General features: G+C 44.3%; 1 protein-coding gene across 5 annotated transcripts in view; it reads left to right on the top strand.

Annotated features, from left to right (window-relative positions):
* THSD4 (thrombospondin type 1 domain containing 4) overlaps positions 1-18114 on the top strand; it is a 546849-nt gene that overhangs the window by 9446 nt on the left and 519289 nt on the right. For 3 of the 5 annotated variants that reach the window (XM_044764622.2, XM_070498902.1, XM_070498906.1), the window contains exon 2: positions 17530-17640. In XM_044764622.2, coding sequence (XP_044620557.2) covers positions 17609-17640 — 32 coding nt within the window. In that variant the 5' untranslated portion in view covers positions 17530-17608. Of the gene's footprint in view, positions 1-15987; positions 16118-17529; positions 17641-18114 lie in introns of those variants that run through there. The other 2 variants (XM_070498910.1, XM_070498915.1) reach the window with 2 other exon arrangements.

The following is an 18114-nucleotide window of genomic DNA, read 5'->3' as shown; positions in this document are numbered from 1 at the left end:
TTTTGCTCCATGGTGGTTTCCTTAGCCATTCCCCACCCTCTGTTAGGGATCTAGGTTGTTTCTAGTTTTTCTCTAATCAGAAAGTTAGGACTGCTAACGTGAAGGTTCAATTTGCTGTTATTTTTTTTCCGATCTCATGTTCCGTTTTGGAATTTCCGTTCCGGGCCGTGTAATTGCGAGGTCGGAAGCAGGAGCTGGTCTAACAGGGTTAATGCTGCTCGGGGCTCTCCAGAGAGAAAGCACCTGGGAGGCCCAGGTGAGCGCCCCAGAACAGAGAGGGTGCTTGTTTTCTGCCTCCCCTGTCTTTTCCTCATTAGGTAGTTCTTTCCTCAGGCCCACCTGGGAGGAACTCAACACCTCGCTCCTAGCGAGGGATGGAAGAGGTGCTGTGAGGTGGGCACTCTCCGAGGTCCACGCAGGGAAATTATGTCAGTGTTCATACAACGTTCACGTGTAAGTGGAATCATACAGTATGGTCTGTTGTGACTGGCGTCTTTCACTGAGCGTGGTGAAACGGAAGGTCTTGGCAACTTCTGAGATTGTGCTGACATGCTTTAGTGGTCCCGCGTGGGCATCGCTCTGCATTCGTTCACTCAGGCATCCAGTGCTCCCTGAGCCCCTGCTGTGCAGCAGGTAGCAGCACCCTGCCTCGTACGTGGTGTGAATTCCAGGCCTGACTTCGCTACTTATTGCCTGGGCGACTTTGAACAGCTTAATCACTTTGAGCTTCAGTTTCCTCGTTTGTCAAATGGACTAACAATCACTGTACAGGCCACAGGAGTGAGAGGAGACAGCATTTGAATGAACAGTGTTTGTTCATTCCTACTATGGAATGAAGGCTCTACTATGTGCCTCACTGCGCACTGGAACATCTGTCCATCTTAAAGAAGATGGCCTTCCTGCCTTGGGGGGCACTTACAGCCTTGGAGGGGGCGGGCGGAGGGGATGATCAGAGTGATAAACCTTACGTAGTAGGAAGAATGGGGGCCCAGAAGATTGCTGGGAATCCAGGGAGACTTGAGAAGGGCTGAGCCCTCAAAGGGGAAACACTGTAGGGGGAGGGAGAAAGGAAGTGGAAGCCTGCTGTGTTTAATGGAGGCTGTATTCTTGAAGACCTCACAGAGTTCAGGTCTCTTGTAATTCAGACCACTCTTTTCTGACAGAATAAATGTAAAGAACATGCGTGTGTGCTTGATACATTCTCAGAATGCATGGTTTTGCTTTAACGTTGCTTTTCATATTGTCAGTGTTATCTCTAACATTGCACAGTGGGCTTGCTGGTAAATTGCCCATTTAGTATCTCATGACGGTTATTTGGCTTCCTCAATAGCCAAGCTGGTGGTGGTAGTAATGATCATCGTCATCTCCGTGTGTTTTTAATCTGGCACCACCATTTGACAGACTGTCTAGATCAGGGGTCGGCAGACAATTTTTTTGTAAAGGGCCAGAGAGTTAATATTTCGGTTTTACAGGCTGTATGGTCTTTGTTGCAACTAATCAACTCTGCCTTTTGAGCACGAAAGCAGCCATAGACAATACGTAAATGAATGGGCAGGGCTGTGTTCCAGGGAAACGTTATGGACCCTGCAGTTTGAATTTCATATAATTTTCATGTCATAAAATAGTATTCTTTTGATATTTGTTCAACCACTTGAAAATGTGACAAAAACAGGTCGTGGACCAGGTTTGAGCCACTGGCCAGTTTGCTGCCCGTGGTCTAGATGACTACAGTATTTGAAAGTTGTTTTAAATTGTAAAAAGAGTGAATGTTAAAATATTCTGATAATCGACTAAATCACTCATGTAAGTTCCAGTGCTCATAAGGGTGTAGCTTAATTCACAAGTTCTATCAAAAGATTGTGGGTATTTATCAGCCTGTATGATACTAACGAAGGCAGTTAATTCAGCAAAATTTGTAATACTTTAAGTAGTTATTTTAATGAATTTAAAAATTTAAATCATATTATTTCAAAATTTAGACATCATATGACTTTATTAATATTGTTATATCATTCCATTTCATGATTCAAATTGTATACCATAAAATTGTTCATTATTGTATACCATCCTGGAGCCTAGCAGCTCGGCCTGACTCTCAACAGCCTGATGGCCTATGGGAAGGGCTTTGGAACGTGATTCTGGCTGGAATATTTCTTGCAGAAGCCAGGGGAAGGCATGGAAGGGGCACCACGGTGTATGTCTGGCACATGGTGAATGTGGGATCAACTTTGTTCCCTCTCTTCCCTTTCTTTTCCTCCCCACCCAAAAGTTCTGTATATTTGATCAGCTCCAAAACATGCTGAGCCTCTTTGAAATTGTTACTTTGGTTCTTTCCACATGCAGTAAAGTCACTAACCTTTTAAAATGGAAACAAAAACAAAGGCTGTTAGAAAGCAGTTTCCCTCCCGGGTCACCAGCTTTCCCTTGCTGGAGAATAAGCAGTGTGCTGAGACCACAGGCGGGGGCCAGACAAGAGGCCTCAGGTCCAAGGAAGGCGCCTCCAGCTGGGTGTCGACCCTGCTCTTCTGCCAGGAGGAGGGCGCCTGGCCTGCTGGCTGCTCTGAGTTCTGCAGCTCCTGAGTGTATCTTGGTATCAGGGATTCCAACGGTAGGAAAGCCAGGATCCTCTCCAGATGGAAGACCACCAGCCCCGAAGGTGACTGTGATGCTGTAGTTCTTGGCTTCCAAGCGAGCTTTGGCTGTGTATGTTGGATGGAAGGCCTGTCTTGAGTAGACGTGTGTTTGTGTTGTTTAGGGAACGATGGTGCTTAACCACGTGTGCTTTCTGGCTGGGGTCTGGCAGGATGTGAAGGGAGGCAGCCACTATCCTTTGGTGGGTGAGATTTTTCATTATTATGTCGTGTTGGGGGCTGGCATTCTTCCTGTGCTTTAGAGGCTCTTTGGTTTATAGACAAGTGATCTTGAAGCCAAGGGCATAGGCATTGAGGCTTGACTTTGCCACTGACATTCCATTTGACCTCCAGCAATCCATTCTCCATCTCTGGGGTCACTAATTCTTTATTTCTAAATGAATGGTGATAGCCTAGACCATTTCTGAGGGCCTATTTCTCTCCGTTGAGACATGTGAGAAGGCTGGACTTCCGCTCCCACTGAGCAGCCACCTGGGGTGGTCAGAGGAGGCCTGGTGGAGAGTCAGGTTTCTTACCATCACCCAGCAGTAATGAGGCCATGCATCCCCTCCTATCTCCCTGCCCCCCACCCCTGACACCAGTGGTGCTGGTGGAGGCCACATTAGGGACAGTAATGAGGTACTCCTGCCCCCTCTCATCCAGGGAAGTTTCAGTGGAGGGCTGTTGGGGAACTGAAGCTCCCACCACTGCTCAGTAGTAATGATGAGACCCCCTTCCCCCTCGGGTGTCAGCGGAGGCAGAGTGGGGAACCTAGATTTCTGTCCCCACTTAACTATAATGAGGTTGGGTCCCCCTTCCTCTGCTGGAGCAGTGTTTGAGGAAGCCAGCTAAAATGAAAAGTTTAAATAAGATCTGGAGTCTCATAAGATAATACCTAAAATGTCCAGGTTTCAAGTGACAATCATTTGTCATACCAAGAACCAGGAATATCTCAAACTGAATGAAAAAAGACAATCAATAGATGCCAACACTGAGATGACAGAGATGTGAGAATTATCTGACAGATTTTAAAGCAGCCATCATAAAAATGCTTCAGTGAGCAATTATGAACATGCTTAAAACAAATGAGAAAAAAATTTAGTCTCAGCAAAGAAATAGAACACATAAAGAAGAACCGAATGAAAACTTTAGAACTGAAAAATATAACTGAAATAAAGTCTCACTGGGCGAGACAAACAGCAGAATGGAAATGACAAAGGAAAGAATCAGTGAATTTGAAGATATAACCATAAAAATTCCCCAGTCTGAATAAGAGAGAGAAAATAGACTGGGGAAAGAAAAAAAGGACAGATCCTCAGGGACCTGCAGGACTATAACAAAAACTAACATTTGTGTCTTTGAAATCCTACGAGAGATGAAAGAGGGTGGGGCTTAAAAAGTACTTGATGAACTAATCGCTGAAAACTTCCTAAAGTTAGGATAAGACATAAATCTACAGATTCAAGAAGTTTAGTGAATTCCTAGGATAAACCCAACGAAATCCGTACCAAGATATGTCATAGTCAAACTTCTGAAAATAATTTTGAAAAAGAAGAATAAAGAAGGAGGAATCAGTCTACCAGGTTTCAAGAGTTAGATAGCTACAGTAATCAAGACAGTATGGTTTTGGCAGAGGGAGAGGCACACAGATCAGTGGAACAGAATAGAGAACCCGGAAGTATGCCCATCTGATTTTTGACAAAGGTGCACAGGGAAATCAGAGAAACACTAACTGTAATCACCTGAATGATGATTTGGAAAAGGCTGGTGGAAGAGGGAGTGAAGAGGAGAGAGTTAATCTGACAGAGAATACAAATGAAGAATTGAGAGTTGGCTTGAGACTGGGCCCAGGGCACACAGGAGGGAGATTCACAGAAGCCCAGGTAAGCTTTGAGCTTTATTCTCTGGAAGGATGGTGTTGCCACCACTGAAATAGGAAAGCTTGGCAGGAGGGCATGCTGTAGAAATGGTGTCTGGGTCCTTTTTTTATTCATCTTGGGTGGCCTTCAGCAGGAGGAAACTAGTCATACAGGAAAGCGGTCTGAAGGAGAGGGTAGGTCTTGAGATATTGGATTTTTGAGACCACAGCATGAGATAATAATCAAAGAAGTCAGAGTGTAAGAGTCCTTAACCTGCGTACACAGCTCATTAGTAGGGGCTGGGTTATTGTTGATATTTTTCTACTCCTGGTTTGGGTCACAGGGAGAGCCAACAAGGCAGAAAAGAGAGGAAGAGAACAGATTTGTGTGGCCACGGATGATGGAGTTCAACAAAAAGGCTATGGTAACAGTTTTATTCTTGCTAAACCCAATTGCCTTTTATTGCCCCCCCCTTGATCTCTGGGTGACCTTTGACTCCAGTGACTTGCCTTTCTTGGTTTCCTGGAAAATATTTCCTAATTCTCGGGGTGAGTGTCTGTTTCACATTATCATAATCTTTTAATGACGGCACCTGATTTCAGCTTTACCTAATACCAGCCCATCACAGAATCATGTCAAGGAAGTAAGACTAATTTGCTGGGTTTCTGCTTCCTTCTGTAAGGCTATATGGAGCCTTTCAGCATACATTGCACAGCAGTGATTGCTACAAATCATTGACTAGATTTCTATCGCTTAAAAAAATAGTGACATAACTCACATGTCAATGCAGAAGCCCCACGAGCCAAGTAGGAAAAGGCAAATCCTTTCCCTTGATGTTCAGAAGCACCAAGGGCAAAGCGCGTGGCTGGCTGATTTATGGTGGCTGAGGCACAGAGAGCCGGATTGCGTTCTGGATGGGCAAATGTATGGGGGCACTGAGAAAATATCCTGGACTCAAGGCCAAAGCCGTCTTGGAGTGAACAGGCAGGGCACAACCTCATGCACAGCATCTCCCTTGGCTGAAGCCCAGGCTGCAGGCTGCGAGTTGTGCACCAGGGAAATGTGAACACAAGCAGCTCTCCTGGAAATGTCTATTTGATGTAGTGTTTCAGGGGACCTGAGAGGCAGTTTAATGTAGTGCTAAGACAAGCCATGTCTCCAGCAATCAGTTGGGCTTGGGGTCAGATCATCTTTCTGCTACTTACTAGCTCTGTGACCTCCAGCATATTGCTTCACTGCTTGAAGCCTCAGTTTCCTTTTCTGTAAAATGGGGATATCATAGGGTTGTCTTGAAAATCAATTAAAATAACTTTTGACACATAGCAATGGAGATTGGATTGGTGGTTACCACAGGGGAAGGGTGGGGAGGGCAAAAGGGGTGATTAGGCTCACATGTGAGGGGATGAGCTATAATTAGTGTTTGGGTGGTGAACATGGTGTAATCTACACAGAATTTGAAATATATTACGATGTACATCTGAAAACTATATAATGTTATAATCCAATGTTACTCCAATTAAAAGTAAATTTAAAAAATTTAATTTAAAAAATAATAATAAAATAAAATAAAATAATGTTTGTAAAGTGTTTAGCACAGCCTGTCCTGTATTATACACTTAAAAAAATTTCAAATCCCTAGTCCTGGATTTGCCTCTAATTAGCTGCAATGCCTTCTATCAGTCGTCTTATTTCATTGAGTATCAGTTTATTTGTCTGTGAATCATGATTACAAAATACTGAAATTGGGGAGTTGGGTTAGAATCTCCTAGTTTTTTTGTGCTTTGTGATTTTGTGATGTCAACCTGAAAAGTCACAAAGGAAATAATTGATAGATTTAAAGACATAAAATAAAAACTTATTTACATAAAAATTATCAAGAAAGTTAAAAGAAAAAAATCAAACTGAAAAAACTTGACAAAAAGAGTTAACATCCTTAATATAGAAAGAGCTTCTTAAAGATCAATTCAAAACACTGTGAGCTCTACAAAAAAACTGGAAAAAGAGGTAAAAACTTCACAGAAGAGATAGTACACATGGCTAATAAAAAAAGAAATCTGGGGAGTGGGGAGAGGGCACAAGGGGTGAAGTGGTGGACCTACAACATGACTAACAATAATGTACAACTGTAATTTCACAAGGTTGTTAACTATCATAATCTTAATTAAAAAAATCTGTTTCAACTTTACTAGTAATGTGAGGAATACATATTAAAGTGATTTACTTGGGGATTTTTGCCGATTGTGACACACACACTGAATGCCCACTTTATCCAGGCAAAGTTGTTCACCAAAAGGTTTCCTCCTGGGAATATAAGCAGACCACGTTTTCCACACTTTCTTGCAGTTAGGTGTGGCTATCTGACTAAGCTGGGTAATGGGTTGTGAGTGGCCGTGATTTAAGCTACCTTTGTGAAGCCACTAGTTCCGTCCTCCATGCTTTCTCTTTTCCCTTGTTTGCTCACTGGATGGAAAAAACCAGCTGAGGATTCTGAGGCCCTAGACAACGGCGGAGCCACTAGATGGAAAGAGACTTGGTCCCTGGATGCCTGCGTGCCTATGTGGAGCAGAATGCCCCTGCCAACCCACATTAGACAGTGAACTGAGCCAAAAAGTTTTTGTAGTGCTAAGCCGTTGAAATTCTGAGATGGTTTGTTGCTGCAGTTAACCTACTGTAACTGATTATGTATCAAATTAGGCAAGATTATAATGCTAACATTATTAGCAAATGTGTCATCCACTGCGTGTGGGATTTCAGGTGGATACACTGTTTTTGAAAATAACCCACAGCTATGAAGGACCTTAAATAGTCATACCTTTTGGCTTAGTGATTCTGTTTTTAGGAACTAAGCAGAGAAGCAGATAAAGAATTTTATACCAAGATGTTCATCACAGATTCCAATAATAAGGAACCTATTAGATATATTATCTGGCTTCCATAGAAATGTTTCTGCATATTACTAATGAGATGCTTATGATTTAAAGTGAAACGTAGAATGTAAAGCTGTATGTGTGATTTTGCATATGTAAAATATGAAGATAATATGTATAAGCATTAAGCATAGAAAAAAAGACCAGAAGGAAGAACGCTAAAGAGTTTCATGTGGTTAACCTGGATTATGAGTAATTATAACTTTCCTCTTTATGTTTTTCTGTAGTTTTCAGTTTTTCCTCAATAAACAGGTATAATTTTATAGACAGATTTTTTTTTCCAAAAGAATATCCCATTTGCTATGTTCTACCCAGCCCTGAAGTCTCACCTAGACCTATTTTGTGAATGAATGTGATACTGCTCTCTATGAGCTTGTTACTTTAGTGTTAGTGCACTTGGCCCACCCTCCTTCTCTGATGTGTGTGTGCATGTGTGCATAGACACATGCAGATGTACACAGGTGCTTGCCAGAGTGGCAAGAGGCCATTTGTAGATGGCAGGACCTGAGCCTTGTATCAGAAGGAAGAGAAGGAAGGGAAGGTGGACTAGGAGGGTGGCTCAGCCTGAGCCAAAGCTGCCGTTAGTCCCATGGCCACCTGCCTTTGACCAGGGCAACTGGAGAATATATTGGTTTGGGGGATGAGATGGATCATCATCTTGGAGAAGGCCTGGGTAGTTCGTTTGAAAATCTTCGGCTCCCATGCAGAGCTCAGCTTGTGGTAGTCTGATCTTGTTTCCTTTGATAACTACAACCCAGGGATTACAGACTGCTCTTGGCAGAGGATGCTGGAGAAAGGTTGAGTCTGAGTGGGGAGGAAGGCTGGAGCCTGTCTCTAGATATCTTTGAGTCCTAGGTAGGGTGGCCTGCATCCCATTACAGCTGTTTATTTGTGTGTCGGAGGCTCCAGGAGTAGGGCAGAGAATGTCATCGATGGTGTTAATTTCACAAACGATTAGCAGTTACTACAGAAGAGTGAAGTGTCTATTCAGATCCTGGGCTGAGCAAGTGTCTTGGAAACGCAGCGTGCTCATGCTTGAAGTGAAGGCCGTCCCAGTGAGACCGAATGTAAATTCTTTCTGTCATCAACAGAACACCTGCTGTGCCCAAGGCCCTGTTCTAGGCACCGGGAATATAAAAAATAAGTCTTGGGAAAAATCTTTACTCTTCCGTAGTCCCGTGTTATGGAGAGGAAAGACAAGCACGAAGCGTAGGGACACACTGTGACGGCTGCTAGCTTGGAGTTCTGCATATGGGATTTATACAGCAGTAAAGAAATTTAACCAGGTTTATCAAGTGCTGTAAATCAAATGACAGTGTAATATTTGGGGAAGAGAAATTGCTTTTACTCCAAATGCATGTCTCCCCTTAGATCTGCAGTATCGTGTCATCAGAAATTGAAAAAGCAACTTTGTGCAGAAGCAGGAACAAATGGCTCACTAATTTTAAATATCTTGCCTGCCTGATATTTCTGCCCTTGAACGTTTTCCTTAGTTACCTGGGAAACACTTTTTAGGACTGGAAACAAATATAAACCACATCAGTGTTAATGACCATGAAAATGATGCAGTTTGTGTTGAAATCCTTAACTAATCTGTGCTGACTACCTAATTCCTCCAGGTAAGAAAGGAGAAGTAAGGTGTTTTCTTTAATGAGTAACAAAACCCACTGTAATGTGTTAGCTTGAAAGTATCCAGGGAGTTTTAATAGAGCTTCTCAACATTTTTTCTTAATTCAAATTCTATGGGTTTTCACATTGCTGTGGGCCAGCCAGCCAGTTTGCAGTATGGAGGTTTGATGGGAGGAAATGAGTTCTGTGGCTGAGTTTGAAAATGACAGAGAAAAAAGGATGGTCTCTGCAAGGGGGTAGGAACAAAGACCGAGAGCAGAGGGGGTTTAGGGGAGCATTCCCCTGGCTGGGCTCAGCCCAGTAGGAAGAGGCTGGAAATGTGACTGGGCGGGGGCTCCAAGGTCAGCTTCCCTGAATCCCCTGCTGCCTGGGGCAGGATTTCCTGAAAGGGCTGTGGCGAGTGATGACGGCCACCAGAGGGCTTGGGAGGGTTGCACTCTCCGTGGAGGCAGCACACATCCATGGTGGGTTAGCGCCTCCATTCTGTTCCTAGGGCAGTCTGTAGATGTTTGCTGAGCATCAGCAATAGCAGACAGAGAGAAATCAGACATGGTCCCTGCTTTCAAAGCAGTGAAAGTCTGTTAGAGACACATGCTGTTCATCCTTCATTCATTCATCCATTCGTTCGTTCATCTGTTAATTCATCAAACTCTTGTTGCATGGCTACCTGTACCAGGCAAAGATGAGTAAAGATGTAAAGATGAGTAAAACATATCCCTTGCCTTCAGGAGCTCCCCATCCATAAGGGCCAAGCAGAAACAGAGCGTGTCTGGTGTTTGTTAGAGGAGGAGAGAACCCCTTCTCTTTTAAGCTTCTAGACCCTGTCCTGTACCTCTCACTGTTGGCTGGCTGATTTGCCCACCATATTGTTAATGATGTCTATTCAAAGGATATCCCTCCCTTTATTCTTCTCGCTTGCTCTGAATAATCTTTTCATATTAAGTGGGACATATCTTGAAGAAATAAGAACTCCCCTTTATCTGCCTCTTGTTTTCTGGCTGCTCTTCTTGGCAGCTTCTTGCTTCTCCAGCCAAAGCTCTTTCTCCAAAATCCATTGTGTCTTCTCAGGTAAAGGGTGTGGGGGACACCCTGCACATCCTTATTTGGCCTGACCACCACCTTAGGACAGTGTAGGACAGCCTCCTCCTTGATTTCCACTCCTGTGCTGGCTCCTTCTTTGCCTCCTCTTTTGGTCTGCTGGGCACCGGTTGGATCCTTGGTCCTCTGCCCTGTGTCATTCATTCACTCTATGCTCTCTCTCCAGTAGCGAGTTTGTTCATTCCCAAAACACACGAGTCCCTTGTTTTTTTTTTTTTTTTGAAGGCGCCAGAAGCTTTCATCTTTCCCCAGACCTCATCCCTCATCCAGCTATTAGTTCCTTGTGCTTGAGATGCTGGCTCTAGTTCTTCTGATTCCTTAAAGCCCACCTGGTCCATGGAGGCATCCCCAAACACCCAGGAGGCAGTCAAGGTAGAGTTCAGAGCACTCTGGAGCCAGACTGCCTGGGTTTCAAACATGTACTGCCACTTAGTAGCTGTGGGTCTTGGGAAAATCCACTAACCTTTCTGTGCCTCAGTTTTCTCCGCTGTAACCTGGGGGCAGTACGAGTAACTACTTCATAGAGTTGTTAGGAGATTAAATGAGCCATTACATGAAGTTCTTAGTGCATGCCTAGTACAGTCATGCATCGTTTAATGACGGGGATACCTTCTGAGAAATGTGATTCTGTCGTTTTGTGAACATCATAGAGTGTACTTATACAAACCAAGATGCTGTAGCCTACTACACACCTAGGCTATATGGTATAATCTTTTGGGACCACCATTGTACGTGCGATCTGTCATTGACCAAAACGTTGTTATGGGGCGCGTGACCATATATAGCAAGAATAATGTAAGTGCTAACCATAGAAGTCTACTGTGCTATTTACTTCCTTGGAATTCTGGGGTTCCTTTTTGCCTGTGCCAGCCATGGAGCACTCATTCTCATGTAATTTATCATTGTTAAGGAAATATTCATTTATGTACTTACTTATTTATTGATTTGCGTCAGTAAGAGTGTAAACTCCTTAAGGACAGGGGTCCCTCCCTGTCATATTTAGTATCTTGCATGAAGCTTAACCCAATAGGCACTGAATGCTCCTTAGTTGGTGACTAGATTGCCCCACATATGAATACTCCAGGACCTCAGGGTGACTGCTGCCAGCCCTGCAGGAGACATGGGGCCAGTCTGCTATGTTGTGATTTGAGGAGTCTATGCAGCTTATCCACTGAGGCCTAGAATGTTCCTTTATCTCCAAACTCTTACTCGAGATGACACCTGGGAAAAGACCTGAACCAGCAACAGACATAGTCAGCCTCTGTTTTGATGATTTAAGCCAATCCTTTCTGTATGCAGGTAGAAGGCAGTGTTGAATGATGGTTAAGTACATAAACTTTGGGCTCAGGCTGCCTGGGTTTGAATCCTGACTCTCCCACCAACTAGCTGGGTGACTTTGGAAAAGTTACTAAACTTCTCTGTACCTCCATTCCCCAGTGGTACCTTCTTCAAAGGGTTCTTGTGAGGATAAAATGAGTTAATACATGTGAGGTGCTTAGAATACCACCTAACCCATGATAACCACTCATGGTAACTGTTTGATCCTCAGCCACATTATTATTGTTATCTGACATAATAGATTATTAAGTTGTTCATCGTGGCTCACTTTGCTGTAGGTGATGATCATGGCACAATAAACCGTTATGCCCTGAAATGTTTTATCCCCCAGCAAATCTGTGAGGTACACAGAGTCCCTTGGGATGGCATCCATTCACTGATTCATTTATCCTTTCATTCATTTGTTGAGTGTCTGGCTATGCGTGATTCTTTCCTAGGTGGGAGACAGTGAGTCTAATAGAGCGAAAAGAGGAGCAGCTCAGCTGTCAGTGGTCAGTATTCAAGTCCCAGCCCTACCCTCGACACTCTAGGTGGCCTCAGTTTTGCTGTGAGGATTAAATAACATGACTCATGTCCCCTATCAGGTGCGTAGTAAAAGTTGATTTCTGACTCCTCTTCCACTTTCTTGATAATGGAAGACAGAGGAGGGTTGGACACACTGATATGGAGAGCCCACATCCTGGTACTTTTGTCCTCAGACAACTGGAATGTCAGGAAGGGGGCAGTGCGAACAGCGGGCCAGGGTTCTGCCAGAAGTTTGCATAAATGGTGGCAGGGCAGGAGAACGTGTTGGTGATGCTGATGGAGACAGGATTGGGCAGGCTGTAGGCCCAGTGCAGAGGCTTCTATTCTGTCAGGGCCCTCAGAGAGCGGCTTTCTTAGAGGAGTGGGCAGGTTCTGAGACTCGCCCTCACCATGTGTTACTGGGCCTGATTTGGGGTCTGGAACTGCCTCCCTCTGAAATCCCTGGTCCTCATTCTTGTGCTGGTGAGTCACTTCCTCTCCGTCAGGGACTCGGGCTTTTGTTTGTCTGGGTGGTTACTGTACATTGTGGGAGTTCCAGAGGGAGAAGCCTGTGTGTGGGAGAGAGGGAGGTGGAACCGGCGCCTGTAGTTGGGATGTGGCCTCAAAGTGGGCCATTCCTGAACCCAGACATGAGAGGCTGAGCAGATCCTTCTCGTCTAGGATGTAGGCTGAAATCAGGCAGGGTCTTCCAGAAGCTCTGTCAGGCCGTGAGGAGAAGGGGCGGGAAAGATACTCAGAGTTGGACCTATGGGTAAGGGGTAGCGGAATAGCGTGGTTGTCCAGCGCACAGTGGCATCTTCTGGGGTGAGGGGAGCCATCTTCTGGCCTGGGTTAGATTCATCCCAGTCCTTCTTTGTGTCCCTGCTGTCCTGAGCCTTGGAGCCCCCTGCCACTTCCTCCTGGTATGTGGGGACTGCGACTTTGGCCTGAACCGAATCAGCCTTCCTGTAGGATCTTTGTGGAAAGGAGAGGTGGGGCCTCCATCCCCCAGGGAGTGTATGTTCTAACAGAAACTAGATTGTTCGATTTTTTTGTTCACTGTCAAGAAAGGTTATAAATCAACAGCAGCAAACCTCAAAAGGCGGACACGGCTCCACAGATAGCCTGTTTACTCAGCCAGCTTGCCTGGTGCTCTGTTGCCAAACGCATTTTCCGGAAACCTCACTTTCATTAGGCCCCTCCCTACTCCAGAACCTAAATGGCTCTTTCTTGCCCATCTCCTCAAAATCCTCCTGGCGCTGTTTTTCAAGGGCTTGGGTAACATGGCCTTGTGTCGTCTTCACGGTTGTATTCCTCCCATCACAGTTAGAATCTGGTCTTCCCGATTTTAAACTTTCTGACTGTGAGCCACAGTAAGAAGTACTTAGCCTTACTGTGCATAGTAACACTAGAATTTTCTCTTCTCTCATTCTTTTCTATTTCATTAAAAAAAGTGTAGGTCATGACCCGTGAAATTGATTTGATGACAGACTCATGGGTCATGACCCACAGTTTGAAAAGCAGAGCCGATTTACCACAGTCCTGATCATGGAAGCACAAGCGAGCACTGAGGAAATGGCAGAGCTGGGACAGGCTCGTCACCCACATCCTGAGAAAAGAGTGACTCATTGAAGCTGACAAGAAGTTGGTCAAAAAACATTCTAGATTAGTGGCCTCCAAAATTTTTTTTTGGATTGCACACTCCGTCAGTAAAAACTGTTTGAGTGTATTACTCCAATCTATGTTTGGTTATTTTTTTAACCTATCAGTTTATGATGTGACCACATAAAACATATATTTGAAATATAAATTTAAAAGGATGAGATAAAGATGAAAGAAGCCATATTTTAAAATGACGTACTAATCATGATGGCTTCATTCTATTATCAGCAAATATCCGAAGGCAAAATACTCACAGAGGACGAGGTTCATGGTTATCTGCAGCAGCTGTAAATCTATTTTCAAAATGTTTTGATAATTTAAGATGCTTTTCTGGGTGACTTCTTGTCAGATTTGGAAACCGCTGCTTTCCGTCACAAATACCTCCCTCAACATTGCCCTTCCTTTCTGGCAAAACCAGAAAAGCTCCGCTAGCCCCTCCTTTGCCACCTCCATCCACTGGAAATCTGTAGGGAGGCGTCTGGCACCTCGCTTTCCCTTGTCCTCCTCAGCCATTCCTTTACCATACTCTGGGAGTTTTACCTCTCAGTGGAGGGTAACCTCTCCCCATGTCCTCCTTCCTTCGCTGTCTTCCCGCCACACTGCCTCCTCCTCCCTCCCAGTTCCTCGCACACCTTTACACTTGTGATTCCCCTTCCCTGGGATGCCCCCTGCCCTCCTCCCCTGGCTGCCTCCAGCTCCCCTCTCAAGCCCCAGAATGAAAGTCACTTCTCAGAGGGACCTTCTCTGACCACTGCCTAGGATATTTATTTTTTTTTCAGGAAGATTAGCTCTGAGCTAACATCCGCCGCCAATCCTCCTCTTTTTGCTGAGGAAGACTGGCCCTGAGCTAACATCTGTGCCCATCTTCCTGTACATTATATCTGGGATGCCTGCCACAGCATGACTTGACAAGTGGTGCCTAGGTCCGGACTTGGGATGCAAACCGGTGAACCCCGGGCTGCCGAAGTGGAGCTGCGAACTAAACCGCTATGCCACTGGGCTGGCCCCTGCCTAGGATGCTTTTTGAGGCACCTTGGACTTTCTTTAATGACTTTTATCACAGTTTTATTTTTATACCTGTATATGTTTCAGTTTGTTTAAAGTGTATAGCCCTCTAGCATCTAGGCTGTAATTTCCTTGAGGGCAGGGACCACACAGCAGAGGCCTGCTGTGGTGTGTGTCTAGCACCCAGGTCATGCAATCTCAATAAATATTTAATAGTCCCAACAACCCTATGAGGTGATTATAAACAGTGTCCCCATTTGTGTGTGTGTGTGTGTGTGTGTTTTGGAGGGGAAGAAGATTGGCCCTGAGCTAACATCTGGGCCAATCTTCCTCTGTTTTATGTGGGATGCCGCCACAGCATAGTTTGACTAGTGGTGCTAGGTCCACACCCAGGATCTGGGCCTGTGAACCCTGGGCCGCTGAAGCAGAGTGTGAGAACTTAACCATTACCCCACCAGGCTGGCCCCAAACATCATCCTCACTTTACAGGTGAGGAAATTGAAAGATAAAAGGGTTAATTGCCAAGGGTCATCTGGTTAATAAATGGGGATGTTGGTCTCAGACCAGGTCTTTTGGATTACAGTGTGTACTCTTACCAACTCCTCTTGCTTGTTCATCTGTAGCCTGTGTAGGCTAAGGGCTGGTTTTAAGTCCCATCTTCCTTGCTGATGCCCGCCCAGAAGGACTCTCCTTCTCTTGAACTAGCTCGATTTGTACTTAGGGTCTCTATGAAACACCATCTACCCTGTGTTGTTCCGGATAACACCATCCTTTTCCCAGACAACAACACGTCCCTACATCTTTATCCACCAAAGCTAGATCGTAAAGTGAGACCCTGTCTGGACTCATCCTTCTCTTGAATCGCATAGCACCTTGGAGAGGACCTGAGCGCACCATGTATTGAACAAATAGTTACTTATTAGTTGATCGTTATCAGGAGCTTGGCAGAGATTTCCCGTGACTCCCGACTTAAATCCCGTCTTTGTGCATACCTGCTCCCCAGCCAAGAGCAGGAAGCCCGCACCTCGGATTCAGAGGAGTATTGACTGTTCCAATTTGCACTTGTTGGCTTTCTTCCTGGTGTATCTCAGTGTAACTTCTGGCTGAGACCCAAGACTCTAAGGGTCTTCAATACCATGAGTAATTTCATGAGTTGCTGATGGCTAATTAGGGGTGATTACAATTAAGAGGCTTTACTTTCTTAATAACCCCTAGCAAGGACTTGTGGTAACTTTTGAAATCTTGATTATTCTCCCCTGCAAATGGAATTTTCTGATTCTCATGATTGTCTTTTCTTAAATGGTTACAATTTGTCTCTCCATCCCCCATTTCTAGGGAGAGGAAATCTGAAGTCCTGGGAAGACTTCGGAAATCAATGCTTGTGGAAGACTCTGGCTTTATTAGAGAGGACCCCTGGGCACACCTTGAAAACTTGCTTCATTTGTTTGTCTTTCCCTGAAAGGAGGTGCGAGAGGAGGGGAGGCTGGCCCATGGTTTTTCTTCTCAAGTTACATTATGTTCCAACCAACTCTCCCATCCCCCGATTTTTGATGCTATTTATAATTGACTTTTGAAACTGCTGGCTCGCTTGACAATGTTTAGAAATTCTGTTTAGTGAGGGCCTCTGAATAAGGCAGGGTTTGTTGGCAAGGGGTTTTACCTTCCTGTTTTTACTATGATAACACATTTTAAGTGTTGCTTCACCTCTTCTTTCATCAGTATCATCAGAGCTACTTGTTATTGCGGGTCACTCTACTCTAGTGCTGGACTAAGCATATACATGTGTTCATTTATTTAATCTTCACGACCTGCAGCAGTTCTGGAGGCAGTATTATTTTTATTTTTGAGGAAGATTAGCCCTGAGCTAACATCTGCTTCCAATCCTCCTCTTTTTGCTGAGGAAGACTGGCCCTGAGCTAACATCCATATCCATCTTCCTCTACTTTATATGTGGGACGCCTACCACAGCATGGCTTGCCACGTGGTGCCATGTCCGCACCCGGGATCGGAACCGGCGAGCCCTGGGCCGCTGAAGCAGAATGTGCAAACTTAACTGCTGTGCCACCAGGCCAGCCCCTGTAGGCAGTATTTTTTAAACAGTTTAAACAATTTTTAAACAGTTGAGATGTAATTCATGTACCATTCACTTCACCAATTTAGAGCATACAAGTCAATGGCTTTTAGGATACTCACAGGGTTGTGCAACCATCACCACAATCTAACTTTAGAACATTTTTGTCACCCCAGGAGGAAACATTTTACCCTCCCCATGACCCCTCTCCACCCCATGACCCTGGCAACCACTAATATACTTTCTGTCTCTATAGATTTGCTTTTTCTGGACATTTCCTATGAATGGGATCATACAATATATGTGGCCTTTTGTGTCTGGCTTCTTTTATGTAGGATGATGTTTTCAGAGTTCATCCATGTTGTAGCGTATATCAGTATGCCGTCTATTTTTATTGTTAAGCAGTATTTTTTACCCCTACTGTACAGCTGGGGAAACCAAGACACATAAGGGTGAAATGAGTTTCCTGTGGTCTAGTAGCCTTTAACAGATGGAGCTAGATTTCCAGTGCAGGTTTGCCTAATGCCAATTCTGCTATTAGCTTGGAGTCTGAGGTCATTATACTAATAGTAATTTATTGAACATCTTCTGTGGAACAGTCACTGTACTGAGTGTCCAGTAAATTTGCTACCTCATATTCATACATAATCAGATTTCAGTTTGAAAATCTGGTTACCATAAATGGGTAGTGGCATTTTTGTTTCAGTGTCTTCCATTTGCTCACTTCTGGTTTCATTGGCTGACTTAAGCTCTAGAATCTTTCTAAGAAAATGATGCTAAAAATAGCATTGTTTTTCCTTCTGTAGGATTTGAACACCACTCTCATCTGCAGAAAATTGGCAACATCTCCGAGGAGCCCTTGCTTTTCCTGGGACCCCCAGCATCATGGTTGTTCCCCGTTTCATGGAGTCTTTCAGGTCAGTAGAAAACCTTTTAAAAAGAAAATAGGAGAATAAGAAATTTGATATTTGAGTTTTACTATATAGTTTCTTTTAGTAACCAGCCTTGAGGGTCTGCCTCTCACTGACATTTTTGATAGACTATGTACATATGTGAATAAGTTTGCTATTCACAAAGGCCACCGAGGCCTGGGGATCTGTGTCCTGTGCAAGGAGGTGCTTTGACTGAGATCCAAGTGGCTTGGTTTCTAGGCTGTGCCCTGCTATTTGCTAGGAGTCCTGTAGGCCTCAGATTTTTTTTTTTTTTAATAAAGGTGTTACTGGATCAGTGGATATTTATCATAGTTGCACAATGGAATTATCTGAAGAACTTGAAAAAATATTGTTCTCTGGCTGCATCCCCACAGATTTTGACTTAATTGATCTGCTATACTTAAAAGGTGACCTCTGTGCTCCCTTCTGCTGAAAACATCTATATCTTTCATCTGCATA

This window comes from Equus asinus, chromosome 2, assembly GCF_041296235.1.
Source record: "Equus asinus isolate D_3611 breed Donkey chromosome 2, EquAss-T2T_v2, whole genome shotgun sequence".
Taxonomy (NCBI): Eukaryota; Metazoa; Chordata; class Mammalia; order Perissodactyla; family Equidae; genus Equus; species Equus asinus.
Note: the sequence above shows the minus strand (reverse complement) of the source record. Positions and strands in the feature narration are given on the sequence as shown.